This window comes from Chiloscyllium punctatum, chromosome 14 (genome assembly GCF_047496795.1).
Source record: "Chiloscyllium punctatum isolate Juve2018m chromosome 14, sChiPun1.3, whole genome shotgun sequence".
NCBI classification, from domain to species: domain Eukaryota; kingdom Metazoa; phylum Chordata; class Chondrichthyes; order Orectolobiformes; family Hemiscylliidae; genus Chiloscyllium; species Chiloscyllium punctatum.
This window is the reverse complement of record NC_092752.1, coordinates 45,741,718-45,758,622: the sequence shown is the minus strand read 5'-3', so window position 1 is coordinate 45,758,622 and position 16,905 is coordinate 45,741,718. Positions and strand designations below refer to the sequence as shown.

Here is a 16,905-nt window from a genome sequence, read left to right as displayed (position 1 = left end):
CCATCAGGATCAGTTAGACCTTAACTTCATAACAACCTGGATTCAAATACAGACAGAAGGGTTGGTCTCTAAAGAGGAGGTAAGCATGACTGCCCTTGTCATCCATCTTGCATTTAACAAAGGACGGTATTAAGGAACCCTAGTAAAACTAGAGGCCATTGAGAATTGGGAAAAAATTCTTCTGCTGGCTGAAGTCATAATGAGCACAAAGATTGTGGTTGTTGGAGGCAAATCATCTTGCCTCCAGGAAACCTCCTCAAGGTGGTGTTCTAGACCCCAAGCACCTTCGACTGCCTCATCAATCATCTTCTCGCCATCACAACATCACAGCTGAGGATGTTTGTTGAGGATTGCACAATGTTCAGTCCTCAGTTTCTGACGGCAGTCGGGTGGTGAGGGAATGGCGGTGGAGGAAGCCCAGGACCTGCATGTCCTCTGCAGAGTGGGAGGGGGTGTTGAAACATTCAGCCAAGGGGCGGTGAGGTTGATTGGTGTGGATGTGTCCCAGAGATGTTCCCTAAAGCACTCTGCGAGAAGGCATCCAGTCTCCCCAATGTAAAGGAGACCGCATCGGATACCCGCGCAATTTAATCAACAGATGCTTAAGGGAAAGACAACGGAATGAGGACATGCCACAACCCAAAAGACTAGCCACACTACCATACATCAAGAGCATTTCCGAACTGACAGCCAGACTACTGCAACCACTTGGACTCATAACAGCACACAAACCAACAGCCACTCTCAGACAACAACTCACCAGAACGAAGGACCTGATACCCAGCATGAGCAAAACCAATGTAGTGTACAAAATTCCATGAAAGGACTGCACAAAACACTACATAGGACAAACAGGAAGACAGCTAACGATCCACATCCATGAACACCAACTAGCCACGAAATGACACGACCAGCTATTCTTAGTAGCCACACATGCAGATGACAAGCAACATGAATTCAACTGGGACAACACTACTATTATAGGACAAGCCAAACAGAGAACAGCCAGGGAATTCCTAGAGGCATGGCACTCATCCACAGATTCAATCAATAAGCACATCGACCTGGACCCAATATACCGACCACTGCAGCGGGCAGCTGGAACTGACAACCGGAAGCGGCACATTCAAACCACTACAAATGCTGGAGGAAAGATCACAGATGCCCTTCACAGGAGGCTCCCAAGCACTGAGGATGTCACCTAGACAGGGGACGAAACGTCTGCAACACAAATTCCCAGCTCGGCAAACTGAACCACAACAACGAGCACCCGAACTACAAATCTTCTCACAAACTTTGAACTTGGGGAGTATTCTATCACACTCCTGACTTGTGCCTTGTAAATGGTGGTCAGGCTTTGAGGAGTCAGTGAGCCTGACCTCAGTGGTGGGCAACTTGTTGGAGGGAATCCTGAGGGACAGGATGTACATGTATTTGGAAAGGCAAGAATTGATTCGGGATAGTCAACACGGTTTTGTGCGTGGGAAATCATGTCTCACAAACTCGACTGAGTTTTTTGAGGAAGTAACAAAGAGGATTGACGAGGGCAGAATGGTAGATGTGATCTACAGGGACTTCAGTAAGGCGTTCAACAAGGTTCCCCATGGGATCCTGGTTAGCAAGGTTAGATTTCATGGAATACAGGGAGAACTAGACATTTGGATACAGAACTGGCTCAAAGGTAGAAGACAGAAGGTGGTGGTGGAGGGTTGTTTTTCAGACTGGAGGCCTGCACTGGGTCCTCTACGTTTTGTCATTTACATAAATGATTTGGATGCGAACATAAGAAGTACAGTTAGTAAGTTTGCAGATGACACCAAAATTGGAGGTGTAGTGGACAGCGAAGAAGGTTACCTCAGGTTACAACAGGATCTTGATCAAATGGGCCAATGGGCTGAGAAGTGGCAGACGGAGTTTAATTCAGATAAATGCGAGGTGCTGCATTTTGGGAAAGTAAATCTTAGCAGGACTTATACACTTAATGGTAAGGTCCTAGGGAGTGTTGCTGAACAAAGAGACCTTGGAGTGCAGGTTCACAGCTCCTTGAAAGTGGAGTCACAGGTAGATAGGATAGTGAAGAAGGTGTTTGGTATGCTTTCCTTTATTGGTCAGAGTACAGGAGTTGGGAGGTCATGTTGCGGCTGTACAGGACATTGGTTAGGCCACTGTTGGAATATTGCGTGCAATTCTGGTCTCCTTCCTATCGGAAAGATGTTATGAAATTTGAAAGGTTTCAGAAAAGATTAACAAGGGTATTGCCAGGTTTGGAGGATCTGAGCTATAGGGAGAGGCTGAACAGGCTGGGGCTGTTTTCCCTGGAGTGTCAGAGGCTGAGTGGTGACCTTATAGAGGTTTACAAAATTATGAGGGGCATGGATCGGATAAATAGACAAAGTCTTTTCCCTGGGATTGGGGAGTCCAGAACTAGAGGGCATAGGTTTAGGGTGAGAGGGAAAAGATATAAAAGAGACCTAAGGGGCAACCTTTTCATGGAGAGGGTGTTATGTGTATGGAATGAGCTGCCAGAAGATGTGGTGGAGGCTGGTACAATTGCAACATTTAAGAGGCATTTGGATGGGTATATGAATAGGAAGGGTTTGGAGGGATATGGGCCGGGTGCTGGCAGGTGGGACTAGATTGGGTTGGGATATCTGGTCGGCATGGACAGGTTGGACCGAAGGATCTGTTTCCATGCTGTACATCTCTATGAGTCTATGAGTCAGGAAGTGCATTATTTGCTGCAGTATTCCTGTGTTCTAACCTGCTCTTGTATGCGCTATGTTTACACAGTCAGTCTAGTTGAGGTTTGGATCAATTTGTGTGGCATGGTGGGGGGTGGGGGGGGGAGCGGCACCGTTGTTCAGTGGTTAGCTCTGTTGCCTCACAGCGCCAGGGACCCAGGTAAGATTCCAGCCTCAGGGAACTGTCTGTGTGGAGCTTGCCCATTCTCCCAGTGTCTGCGTGGGTTTCTTCCAGGTGCTCCGGTTTCCTCCCACAATCCAAAGAAACGCAGGCTAGGTGAATTGTCCATGCTAAATTTCCCATAGTGTTCAGGGATATGTAGGTGAGGTGCATTAGTCAGGGGTAAATATAGGGAAGGGGAATTGGTCCATATATATGGAATTGTACGAAACAGGTAGTTGCATGATGGGAATATTGGCCAACCCTTGGTTGTAATACAAGTTAGCAAAGGTCAAAGCACTGCTAACCTCAGGAGGACTTGCCACAGGCTAAGTCCTTGTAAATTCTTTAACCTCAGTAGACCTTGGCAGAGTTTGATTAGCTGGCTCCACATACATTCTGGGATACTGAATAAGCCTACATAAGGATATTCCACAAAATCCTCTGAGCCCCAACAAGGATGAGATTATGAGGTGATGTACATGGCACAAAGTTTTGGGAAGTCAATATGATAAACCTCAGCAGTAATAACACAGATCATAATTCAACATACCAGTTTAATGGATGACTAACCTCTCGTGATACATATTGATAGCTATTGATAAGTTTTAAGTATAACGATTCCTGCTTTTCCCTCTGTAAGCACGAACTTGTAGGGAGACTCAGAACTATGGTCGGCTCTCTCTTTTCCAAGTTCAGCCACTCTGCATGCAGTTTCTTTGATAATAAAGACCAATTGTCAGAACAAGTTATGTTGAATTTGTGTTTGAGTTTTGTTTAGCTCTCACAGTCCTGTAGCTATTTTCCACCCATTTCTATAAGTAGGTTATTCTTCGGAGGTTGGTGTGGAATTGTTGGGCCGAAGGGCCTATTTCCACACTGTAGTGATTCTATGAATGTTACTTGCCACTTGTTAGCCCAAGCTTGGGTACTGTCCAGATCTTCTTGCACTTGAATGTGGACTTCTTCAGCATCTGAGGAGTCACGAAATGATCTGAAAATTATGCAACCATTGACGCACCTCCCCACTTCTGACTTTATTATGAAGGGAAGGTCATTACATATTAGAGTTACATTGCCAAGTGACTTCTTCATTTCAAATACAGCATCTTAGCATTAGCAATACCATCACTAGTTGTTTGATCAGTGGTAAGGAAGAGGTAGGGCAGGGTTAAACTGTAGGTCCATAAATGCAGAATATAATGAATACAATTGGAGAATTAGAAGTAGAAATATGAATATTAGCATTGACAAAAATGTGAGAACAGGATTGGATGCTTAACATGCTGGGGTATAAGGCTTTTAGTAGGAACAGGGTGGGTAAAAAGGGAGGAAGAGGGATAACAGTCTTGCTCAAAAGGTTAGCAGCATTTCCCTTTAGCGAGATACAGAATTAGAATCTGTGTGTTTGGAGATGAGAAACAGGAAGGGAGCAGTGACCTTGATGGGTATTCTTTATACACCGCTAACAAATAAGGAAGAAGTAGAAGAGATCACAGAAGAGCATAGGACACAGAAGGGGAGCAATTCATGAAATGCGTGCAGGAGAACTTTCTGGAACACTAATCTAATCTAATCTAATTTCTGGTTCTACCAGGGTGACAGCTATGCTAGATCTAGACTTAGGAAATGAGGCAAGCAGAGAATGTCAGAGCATGGGAGCATTTGAGAAATAGTGATAACATAATTAGGTTCAATATTAAATTGAAAAAAAGGACAAAAATCAGTCGATGATTGAGGATGACTAAGGATATTGATGAGAAAACTAAGAATAAATAGGAGCCATGAAATGAACAGGCAATGATAATGGCATTAGAAATCAGGTGCCTCAAAAGCAGGAGACAGGCTAAGGCTGGAATAAGAAAGCTAACAGGAAGCATAAGGAAAGGATGACAGGCTGTGCTAAACCAAATATTATATTGTTCTTCAAACACATTGATAGTAAAAAAAAATTAGTGAATGATAGAGTGGAGCTTATAAGGAACAAGTAAGGTAAGGTGCTCACTGAAGCAATGGATTTGGCAGATACAAAACTAATATTTTGCTTCTATCTTTACCAAATTATAACATGGCCAAGCTGAAAATGTTGGTATTGAGCCAGTGGGCATAGAAGCCCATAACCTTTGACCAGGCATTTTAAGTACTCATCCAAAGATGCCAACCAGCACACAAAATATTTCAACTTATGGATAATAGGATTTTGCTGAAATGTGATCCATCAGTTCTGAAGCAATGCTGACTACTTGAATGTTGCAACACAGAGTGATTTGGAGATGCCGGTTTTGGACTGGGGTGTACAAAGTTAAAAATCACACATCACCAGGTTATAGTCCAACAGGTTTAATTGGAAGCTGCTCCTTCATCTGGTGGTTGTGGAGAATAAGATGGAAGACACAGAATTTACAGCAAAAATTTACAGTGTGATGTGACTGAGAGAAGCAGCACTTTGAAAGCTAGTGCTTCCAATTAAAACTGTTAGACTATAACCTGGTGTTGTATGATTTTTAACTTTGCAACACAGAGTTGAAACACATTTGAGCCCCATTCTCCATGCAGTTGACTCAGGATTAAGAAGGTGCACTTTAAATTAGCCCAACAATTGCAGCAATAATTCTTCCCACTTGAAGTATCCTCCTCTGACTTCGGCTGCAGGCTAGATTTTAAAGAATTGTCTAACAAACTTGCAAAGTCACAAATGGTGTGCATCACATTCCTGTGAGCTCCAGAACTTTCAGTCCTCCCATGTCATTCATAAAGTTCACTTCATCATGACCTAACTCTTTCTCTGCCCCTGTAGCCGTGAACCTCCCACCAACTTTCACCAAATACCATTATCCTAGATCTGTCATGTTGATATTCTTGCTCCATGCCTCCTGAGCAGATGACCTATAGGGAGGCTTTGGCACAGTGGTTAGGACAGACCTGGCTATTGTAGATATGTCACTGGATTTGAAGTACAGAGCTCCAGGCATGTGGGTTCAAATCCCACTAGTACAGATGGTGAAATTTGAATCCAATAAAAATCTGTAACAAAATGTCTTCATCCCAAGTTGGGATGGAAATCTGCCATGGACTTGTCATGTCACTCCACACTTGTAGCTACATGGTTGTTTCTTAAAGGCCCTCTGGGCATGTAGGGGTGCTGGCCTAGGCAGCAGCATCCTCATTTTGTAAACAAATAAAAACCCTCAAATATATCTGTACTTTTCATTCTGAGACTCCTTCATAAAGACTATTGAATACCTGTCCAGTACCTAAGGACTATGACTCTTAAAAAAAACTAATTGCTCATCTCACAATATCCTAACTTGATGGTCAAGACCTAATGTTCACCATCACCAATTCACATTTAGACAGTCACAGTGCTGAAAGTCTACGAGTGCCTCACAGCACCAGGGACCCGGGTTCAATTCCCACCTCAGGCGACTGACTGTGTGGAGTTTGCACATTCTCCACGTGTCTGCGTGGGTTTCCTCCGGATGCTCTGGTTTCCTCCCACAGTCCAAAAATGTGCGGGTTAGGTGAATTTGCCATGCTAAATTGCCCGTAGTGTTAGGTGAAGGGGTCTAGGTGGGTTGCGCTTCGGCGGGTCGGTGTGGACTTGTTGGGCCGAAGGGCCTGTTTCCTCACTGTAAGTAATCTAATCTAATTGTACCAACGCATTTGGAACACCATTATCCATTTCACTATCAATACACCAATAAGAGACACTGTATGACAGTAAATCTTTAACAGACATGCTCATCCTATCAACACTGTATCATAGCATGTTATTTGATAGAATAAAGATTTTAAACACGATCTGAAGATCGATTACTTGAGGCATGAAATGTTAATGAAAGCATAGTGCTCTCTGCAATTGAATAAGTTAATACCAACCCAGATACTCATGCATGTGAATGTAATAATTATACATAATAGTTAGCCATAATAAACATCTGTTTGATCTTTCAGTATCACATTACCCATGCCTAGTTTGTGTTAGGATGGATAACTGTTCCATCAGGTAAAATTACTGTCTGGGAGGCAAAACTCAATCATGATTAACGGTATTAGCCACTGATAAAATATTCCAAGAACTTGGTGGCTCATATTTGGAAAACTAATTAAAATCAAATCAGGCAGTAGCTTCGGACAGATAATTCAGACGAAAGGAAAGCTTCTTGCTAAATAGCACTAGTTTCCAAGATTACAGATGGCTGTTATGGATTTGTGGATGGGGCATTATAAAAAGAAAATTAAGTTGCTTTAATTTAATTGCAATTTAAGTTTGTTCAAGTTAAAATGTATGTTTAAGATTGCCACTATTAAAAAAAAAGACAGTCCAGTTTTGAGTTAAGACATTAGAGACAGCTTAAGTCCAAATACATGCTGTTCTGAAAACTAGTGAAGTAAAAATAACTCATAGAATAGAAGCACAACCATTTTTAAAGGAAGAATCAGTGCTAACTGATATTTGACTTAAGGTCTGAAATTAGATTCAGATATTTGACTTAAGGTCTGAAATTTAAAAAAAAATTTCATTCATTGAATTTAAATGCCACTGACTAGCCCAGCATTTCTTGCTCATCCTTAAATGTCCTTGAGGTGGTGATGAACTGCCTTCTTGAATCATGAAGTTCATTTTGGGGCAAGGAATTTGAAACAGCAACTCTTCAGGAATGGCAGTATTTTTCCAAGACTGGATGGTGAGCAGATTGGATGGGAATTTGCAGGGGGTAATTTTCAATCTATCTCTGACCTTGTCTTTTTAGATCGCAGTGGCCATGTACTTGGAACGTTCTGTCTCAGGAGCTGTTGTGAGTTGCTGAAGTGCATCTTGTAGCTGGTTCACTGTTTCTGGATGTGGTGCCAATCACACTGGCTGCTTCAAACTGGATACTGTCAAACATTTTCAGTTGTTGAAGCTGTAATTATCCATGGAGTATACTTCCTCACATTCCTGGCTTGTTCTTCTGAGATGGTGGAAAGACTTTGGGGAATCAGGATGTGAATTACATATTGCAGGATTCTCAGCCCCTGACCGGATATGGAAAATCCAACTAATTTTCCGGTCAATAGCAACCTTCCGGATGTTGACAGTCAGAGATTCATAAAATGAAATGCAACTGAAAGTCAAAAGGGCCACAGTTAAGAGAGTCACACTGCATAGAAACGTGCCTTTCAGTCCACCATGTCTATGCCGACCAACAAACACCAAACTACACTAATCCAACTTCTCTGATCCACAGCTGACTATGCTCTAGTTTTTATATTTAAGTACTCGTCCAGATGCTTCTTAAATATTGCAAGAGTAACTGCCTGCAGCACCATCTCAGGCAGCACGTTCCATATAACTATGACTGTCTGGGTGAAAAAAAAATTCCTCAGCTCTTCTCCAAATCACTTGCTCCTCACTGTTGCCCTCCAGTTTTAGACACATCTGTCATGCAGAAGAAATTCTCAAGTTCTCCTCTATCTGTACCTCTCATAATTTTGTATACCTGAGATTTCCCCTTCTGACTCCTCTGCTCCAAGGAAAACAAATCCAGCCTATCTGATCGCTCCTCATAATAGATTTTCTATTCCAGGGAGCATCCAGGTAAATCTCCTCTGTAGCCTCTCCAATCCAATCACATCCTTCTGTTAGTACGGCGACCAGAACCACAAAAGAGTACTCCATCTGGAGCCTAACCATCTTTTATAAAGTTAGAACACAGAACGGAGAAGTACAGCACAGAACAGGCCCTTCGGCCCATAATGGTGTGCTGAAAATTATTCCTAATCTAAGATAAAATAACCTAACCTACGCACCCCTCAATTCACTGCTATCCATGTGCATGTCCAGCTGTCGCTTAAATGTCCCTAATGACTCTGCTTCAACCACCACCACTGGCAACGCGTTCCATGCATTTACAAGGGTGGCACAGTGGCTAGCACTGCTGCCTCACAGTGCCAGAGATCCGGGTTCAATTCCTGCCTCAGGCAACTGTCTGTGGAGTTTGCACATTCTCCACTCTGTGTGGGTTTCCTCCGGGTGCTCCGGTTTCCTCCCACAGTCCAAAAATGTGCAGGTCAGGTGAATTGGCCATGCTAAATTGCCTGTAGTGTTAGGTGAAGGGGTAAATGTAGGGGAATGGGTCTGGGTGGGTTGCTCTTTGGAGGGTCGGTGTGGACTTGTTGGGCCGAAGGGCCTGTTTCCACACTGTAAGTAATCTAATCTAATCTAACTCTCTGCGTAAACAACTCTCCCCTATATCTTCCTCCTATTGTGCCAGTCAATCCTGCCCTGGGAAAAAGCCTCTGGCTATTGACTCTATCCACCTCTCATTACCATGTATACCTCGATCAGGTCACCTCTCTTCCTTCTTCTCTCCAGACAGAAAAGTTCAAGCTTAGTCAACCTCTCTTCATAAGACAAGCCCTCCAGTCGAGGCAGCATCCTGGTAAACCTTCTTTGCACCCTTTCTAAAGCCTCCATATCTTTCCTACAATAGGGCTACCAGAACTGGACACAATATTCCAAGTGTGGTTTCACCAGGGTCTTGTAGAGCTGCAGCAAAACCTCTCAGCTCTTAAACTCGATGCCCCTTTTAATGAAAGCCAAAACACCATATGCTTTCTTAACAACCATATCCACTTGGGTGGCAACTTTGAGGAATCTATGCACTTGAACACCAAGATCCCTCTGCTCCTCCACACTGCCAAGAATCCTGCCTTTAATCCTATATTCAGCATACAAGTTCAACCTTCTAAAATGCATCACTTTGCATTTATTCAGGTTGAACTCCATCTGCCATTTCTCAGCCCAGCTCTGCATCTTGCCTATGTCATGCTGCAGCCTGCAACAGCCCTCAAAACTGTCATTGGCACCTCCAACCTTTGTGTCATCAGCAAATTTACTAACCCACTCCTTAACCTCCTCATCCAAATCATTTATGAAAACTACAAAGAGCAGAGGTGCAAGAACAGAGCCCTGTGGCACACCACTCACCACTGACCTACAGGCAGAATACTTTCCATCTACAGCTGCTTCTGCCTTCTGTCAGCCAACCAATTCTGAATCCAGACAGCCAAAACTCCCTGTATTCTTTACCTCCTGACTTTATGAATGAACCTACAATGGGGAACCTTATCAAATGCCTTGCTGAAGTCCACATATACCACATCCACTAATCGACCTTCATCAACCTGTCTCATCACCTCCTGAAAGAACTCAATAAGATTTGTGAGGTATGGCCTGGCCCTCACAAAGCCAAGTTGACTGCCATTAATCACGCTATGAGTTTCCAAATAGTCATAAATCCTATCCCTCAGAATTCTTTCCAAAACCTTGCTGACTACAGACATAAGACTGACTGGTCTGTAATTGCCAAGGATTTCCCTATTCCCCTTCTTGAAATGAGGGACAACATTCGCCTCCTTCCAATTTCCCGGTACGACTCCCATGGAGAGTGAGAAAGCAAAGATCTTTGGAAGCGGCTTAGCAACCTCCTTTCTCGCTTCCTGGAGCAACCTAGGATAAATCTGGTATGGCCTGGGGACTTATCAATCTTAATATTTGCCAAAATTTCCAGCACATCAACTTCATCAATCATGATCTGTTCAAGCCTGTTTCCCGGCTCCTCAAAGTTCTCATTCACAACAAGGTCCTTTTCTTTAGTGAAAACTAAAGCAAAAAACTCATTTAGGGCTTCCCTTATCTGCTCAGACTCCATGCATAAGTTCCTTATGCTATCCCTGACCAGCCCTACCTTCTCCCTGATCATTCTCTTATTCCTCACGTATGAGTAAAATGCCTTTGGTTCACCCTAATCGTTCGTTCCTAGCTTTTTTTGTGCCCTCCCCTGGCTCTCCTCAGTCCATTTCTGAGCTCCTTTCCAGTAAGCCTGTAATCCTCTAAAGTTGTGCTCGATCCTTGCTTCCTTCACCTGCCTTCTTCCTTTTGATGAGCAGCTCCTCTGTTCTCGTCATCCAAGGCTCCTTAATCTTACTTCTTCTTGCCTGTCTCAGAGGAACAAATCTGTGCATCACTCGCAACAATTGCTCCTTAAACAGTCTCCACATATCTATTTGCCCTTTCTGTGGAACAATTGCTCCCAATCTGTACTTCCCAACTCCTGTCTGATAGCGTCATGACTTCCTTTTCCCCAAGTAAATATCTTCCCTTGGTAACTGTTCCTTTTCCTCTCCGAGGCTAAAGTAAATGTGAGGCAGTTGTGGTCACTGTCACCAAAGTGTCCTCCTACCACAAGATCTGACAACTGTCCTGGCTCATTGCTGAGCATAATTTGTAACTGATGTTCTTGCTGCTACATTCTACGCTCCAGCTATTGAAGCCGAGCATTGTATTTGACTTCTTCGCCAACCTGTCTGTGCTTCAGATATCTATGAATAGTACACCAAGATCCCTTTGTTCCTCAGTAATCCATAGAGACCTACCATTATGTACGTAGACCTTAATAAACATTAAAAAAAAGCAACATCTTGCACTTACAAGAATTAAGTTGTCACTGCTCAGCCCAATTTACTAGCTGATCAATACCAGACTACAACCCAAGACCACGTTCCTCACTATCAACGCCACAAGTTTTCTTGCTTTCTTGCTTTCTTGTTGGAAACAATTATTCCTGAGACATGAATTACTCACATTAGTTACCACCTGTCAACTCAAACTTGAATATTGTCAGGGTCTAGATTTGAACATAGATATGCATTTGACGAGTCACAAATGCTCTTGGATTTTGTGCAATATATCCCAAGCTCTGGTCTTTTGATGGAGAGGTGATTGTTGAAGTATCTGAAAATGACTGGTCCTAAGACATTATGCCGATAAATGCCTGCAGAGATATCCTGATGTTGAAATGGTTGACCAACAAGTACAACCATCTTCCTTTGTGCTAGCTACAACTCCAACCAGCAGAGCTTCGGGTAGGACATAGCCGGTCTCGGGGAATCTTGATGTCAACATGAACTGGGTCAGAAGAGTGTTCCTTTGTACTTTTTAAATCCATTTTAAAATGTATTTTTGAATCTGCAATGCTGGACTTTTTTAAAAAAAACTTCTCTATTTTTCCATTAACTGCAACTGAAAAAGCTGTACCAAGGGACTTTTGTAACTACGATGGTGCGGTAAGCGGCAACTTGCACACTTTTCACCGTACTCACTTAAGTACAGGTGACAACAACGCTAATTCAATTCAAGCCTTTTAGAAAGCGAATTGAAAAATTGTTATTTAGTATGGATAGAAGGGGAAAAACTTAACTCATTAGTTAAGACACTAAGTAATTATAAGTTCATATGTGTACACATAATAGTAGTATCTTTAATTTTAGTGCATTAGACATTAGAAAATTTAATTAGATCCCTATACACAGTCAGATCAAGGCACAGAGACACTCTTGATAAAAGTGTACCCTTGGAAAACCTACATTGGAAGTGCCTGATATCAGAGTCCAAAGTTTGTTATTTAATTTAGTGTCAAAGGAAAAGTCTGATCCCATCATAATCAATGGATTTTTTCAAGTAACTGCCACTGCATATTATACATAGGTATTTTATATTATAGGTATATTGAAAGTATAAATACAACTGACAAGCTAATGTTAAGGAATGCAGCTGAATTCCTTTAAACAAATGGCTGCAGACAGCAGGGAGAAGCCCCCACCTTGCCAGCAAGGGGTACTGAATGACAAATGATGTAAACACCAGTAATGAGGTGACATATGACAAGGAGCATAAATAGATAACCTGGTAAAAGAGCACAGAGATGCAGACAGCATTGAAAGGGGGTAGAAGAAATTGCAACAGCATTCCATTTTGACCTCAGGAAAGCAACCAATCACAGCCTCACAAGATAACAAACTGCACCCACTTAGTACAATACAGCTGGTAAATGTCTGGTGAAGAGTGTCGTGGTCTGCAGGGACAAGGAGAAAGTGAGGACTGCAGATGCTGGAGATCAGAGCTGAAAATGTGTCGCTGGAAAAGCGCAGCAGGTCAGGCAGCATCCAAGGAACAGGAGAATCGACGTTTTGGGCATAAGCCCTTCTTCAGGAAAGTCTGAAGGGACAAGGCAAGCACTGGCATCAATGTTGCATGTAATCACTATAATGCAATAAATACAATGTACTTGATAGGAAGAGTTAGAGTACCCGGAGACTGCTTCCAGACACCTCTCCCATGCTATACAGACAAGGAGCTCCTAATAAAGATTGATTTGTGCTGCTGAACACAGGACTTAAGGCTCCCTTTTAAAAATCTCTCCACCCACAGTTGACTATTCTTGAGATCTCCAGGACCTCTCACAGGAGCAAAGAGGATAGAAAAATTTTGTACAAGGCGGCAGCAATTTTGTCACCTGTCTCCACCAGCATTCTGGGATAAATCCCATTAGACCCTGCAGATTTGTCTACCTTAAAGCTTTCAAAACACCAAACACTGCCTTTTTTTTATACTGACATGTACAAGAATATCAACATATCCCTCCTGACAATCATATTCCACCACGTCTATATCTGTTGTGAATACCGACACCAAAGTATCCATTAAAGACCTCACAAATGTCTTCCAGCTCAATGCATATATTCCTTCCTTTGTCCATCAGTGGACCTACTTTTTCACTAGCTATCCACTCGCTCCTGATAAATGTTTAAAATATATTGGTATTTTCCTGAATTCTGCTTGTCCAAGACATTACATGCCATTTTAGCATTCCTAACTCCTTGTTAGAATTCTTTCCTGCTTAACTTATATTCTTTAAGGGCTCTGTTGGTCCTCAGTTTGCTAAACCTTACATCTGCCTCTCTTTTCTTTTGACTGAGCTCTCAATTTCTCTTTTCATCCAATTTCTTTTGCTATACTATATTTATCCTTCATTTTCACAAACTTGCTGATTCTGAAGTCTAATCAACTGGTTTTTAAATGATACCCAAATTCCAGATGTGGATTTATCTTGAATCAGCCATTCCAAACCTACAAGCCCCAGTTCCTGCCTAATACTGTGGTAGTTAACCTTCACCCAATTTAGTACTTTCATGGAGGACTGCTCTTAAAACTTACAGAACTATGGCCACTATTCCCAAAATGCTCCTCCACTGAAACTGTGATGACCCGATACTTCGTCTGGTATGGCCCCTTCTTGAGGATTACTTATATATTGTTTAAAAAAGTTTTTTTAAAAATCCTGGACACACCAAACACATTCCCTCCCATCCATGCCCCGGCACTACAAGAGTCTTTTCTTCCTGATCAGAACGGCAAATAAGCCACACTTTGTTTAAATCACACTGCAGAGAATTTCTGGGCCTGTGTAAGGACTTGCAAATTCCCAGGGTTGTGTGCCATAGGGAAATGGCACTCACTTATGAATTAAAAGCCGAACTGAAATCTGGAATGGAAAGATATCATTCTGTAGGAAGAGTCACTTATTTTGAAAGAGGTTTTCTATTTGAAAGAAATCTACATTATAGGAGAGATATGAAGGCACTGGAGACAGTGCAGAGGAAATTTACCAGGATGTCGCCTGGACTGGAGAGTTTTAGTTATGGAGTTTGGATAACTGTAGTTATTTTCCTTGGAGCAGAGGTGACTGTGAGGGGACATGACTTAGATGCATAAAATTATGAGGAGAACAGACAGGAAGAAACTTTTACCATTGGTGGAAGGATCGATGACCATAGGGCACAGCTTAAAGGGAAAGAGCAGGAAGTTTACGAAGATGAGAGGAACATTTCTTTTAACCAGGGGTTGGTGGGAATCTGGAACTTATTGCCTGCAAAGGTGGTAAAGGCAGAAACCCTCAAACACTTAAGTAATATTTAGACATACACTTGCAATGCTAAGGCCTACAAGGCTACAGGCCAAATACTGGGAAGTGGGATTACAAAGTAGGTGGCTATTTTAGACTAGCAGAGACTTGATGGATGAAGGGCTTGACTCTGTGCTGTAGACATGAGTCAGTGTTTGTTTTTTCCCCCCCGAATTCCTTCTGCAATAAAATTAGGATTGGTAAATCTGATGAATCAACAAAGCCAGCTGTCTTTTAAATTACTCATAAAACATTTCAGTACCTGGAATTAGTTTCCGTCTTGCCATTGCAGCAGCTCTATGAGATTCATATTCCACAAATGCAAATCCACGATTCTTTGTCTTGTCAGTGGCACTGGGGTAGACAATAACATCAACGACACCTTCAGTAACCTTCTTCATCTCTTCAAGGATTTCTTCCTTTTTCTTCTCTTTTGGAATTGCACCAATGAACAATCTGCAGTTATCCAAACTAACACAAACACCAATAAATTTTCCAGGTCGAATTTCATAATTGTTAAGCATTTTGATTGCATTCTGGGCTTCCTCTCTTGTAGTGTACATTACAAAAGCATAACCTCTATTCTCACCACTGAATTCCATCATCAGTCTAAACTCATAAATTTTCCCTGCTCGTTGGAACACAGGTACCAATTCATCTTCATACATGTCTCGTGGAATTTTTCCTACAAAGACTTCACATCCACGAGGTGGTGGTGGACCTTCCCAACCTGTAAAAGAAGGTAATTTTTTAAATTGTTTGATAAAATAAAGGAACTTATCAATATGGGATCAACTAAAGGGTACGAGGTTACACATAAAATGCACATTACAAATTGATCAGTGATATTAAAAGAAACTTTCAATTTTAAATGCCATGAAGTTTGAAATTGAAAATTTGTACCAAATCATATCTAAAAAAGATAACTTATAAAATAGTTTATTAATTATTTTACATGTGCATTACACAAGCTTCCACAAATCATGTTCTCCCTCAAAGTCAAGAAGGGCTGAGACCAAAAAAAAGCTCTGAAATTCCTTTGACAAGGAATCATGTGATGCTGGGACTTTTAATTGTGAGTAGAACTTTTAGATTTCAAGTGCGTAAGAACATTAGCTTAATTATTTGTTTACCTTCCACTAGCATAAAGACTGTGGACTAATGCATTTGTATCAAATCCCCAAATAACACAGTTAATACTTGATTTACAGGATGATATCCATATTTAACAAGACATGATCTGTAAGTCATATCAGTTACACAGCATGAAAACTGACCATAACCTCAAAACAAACTGATACATACATGTGAAGCTTTTCAAGTGATTTTTCAATTGAACCCCAGTTCAACTTACCACTTTCTCAAAACAATTAGAATGTTTTTATTCCGTGGATGAATACATACTAATAAAAACAACCATGGTTAAAAGGGGTTTAGAGGTAGGAACTAAATATTCAAGTGTATGGGTCTTTTTGAAAGGATAGATAGGAATAGAATTGTGGTGGGTAGTTTTATTAGTACAAGGTGGAATGAGTACAATAGCAAGAATAAGATGGATCAGATGATGCAGAATCTATCTAGATGAAGGCAAGAAATAACAGTAATGTTGGGGGCTGCCAACAGATGCCTGACAGTAGCTATGCCGTACGACAGGGAACGTGTGATAATTACGGCACGTAAAAATGGAAGTACACTAATCATGGGTGACTTTAAATCTTAAACAGACAAAGGATAGCAAAGAGGAAGAATTTGTAAGAATGTATTTCGGACAGTTTCCTGGAATAATATATTGCAAATCCAACCACATATTAATTTTCGACCTGGCGGTTTAATAAGTCATCTCAGAGTAAGAGATCCCCTTGGGAACATTGATGGTAAGATGCTAACTTTTTGCATTCAGTTGGAGTGTGAGAAATCTGGGCTGCAAACAACGTGTTGAACTTAAGTAAGGGAAATTACATAGGGATGAGGGAAGGGCTGGCTGAGTGGACTGGAAAAAACGATTAATAAAAAAATGATGGTCGAGGAATAATAGTAGATATTTAAGAAAATAGTTCATAACTCACAGCAAAGATTTACTCCAGTTAAGGATAGCATCAAATTGAGAGAAAGAAGAAGTGACAAAGGTTAGTGTAAATGTGAGGACTGAGAAAGTTTTAAGAAAAAAAAGAGCAAAAGTAGGAAAAAGTGCAAACCAGCAAAGTACTACAAAAAC

At 41.6% G+C, this 16,905-nt stretch overlaps 1 protein-coding gene across 1 annotated transcript in view; it reads right to left on the bottom strand.

The window, feature by feature from the left end:
* The window catches only part of rbm46 (RNA binding motif protein 46), a 106,440-nt gene that overhangs the window by 48,803 nt on the left and 40,732 nt on the right, over nt 1-16,905 (bottom strand). Inside the window, exon 2 of the mRNA XM_072583686.1 lies at nt 14,953-15,420. Coding sequence (XP_072439787.1) covers nt 14,953-15,420 — 468 coding nt within the window. The remainder of the gene's footprint in view (nt 1-14,952; nt 15,421-16,905) is intronic.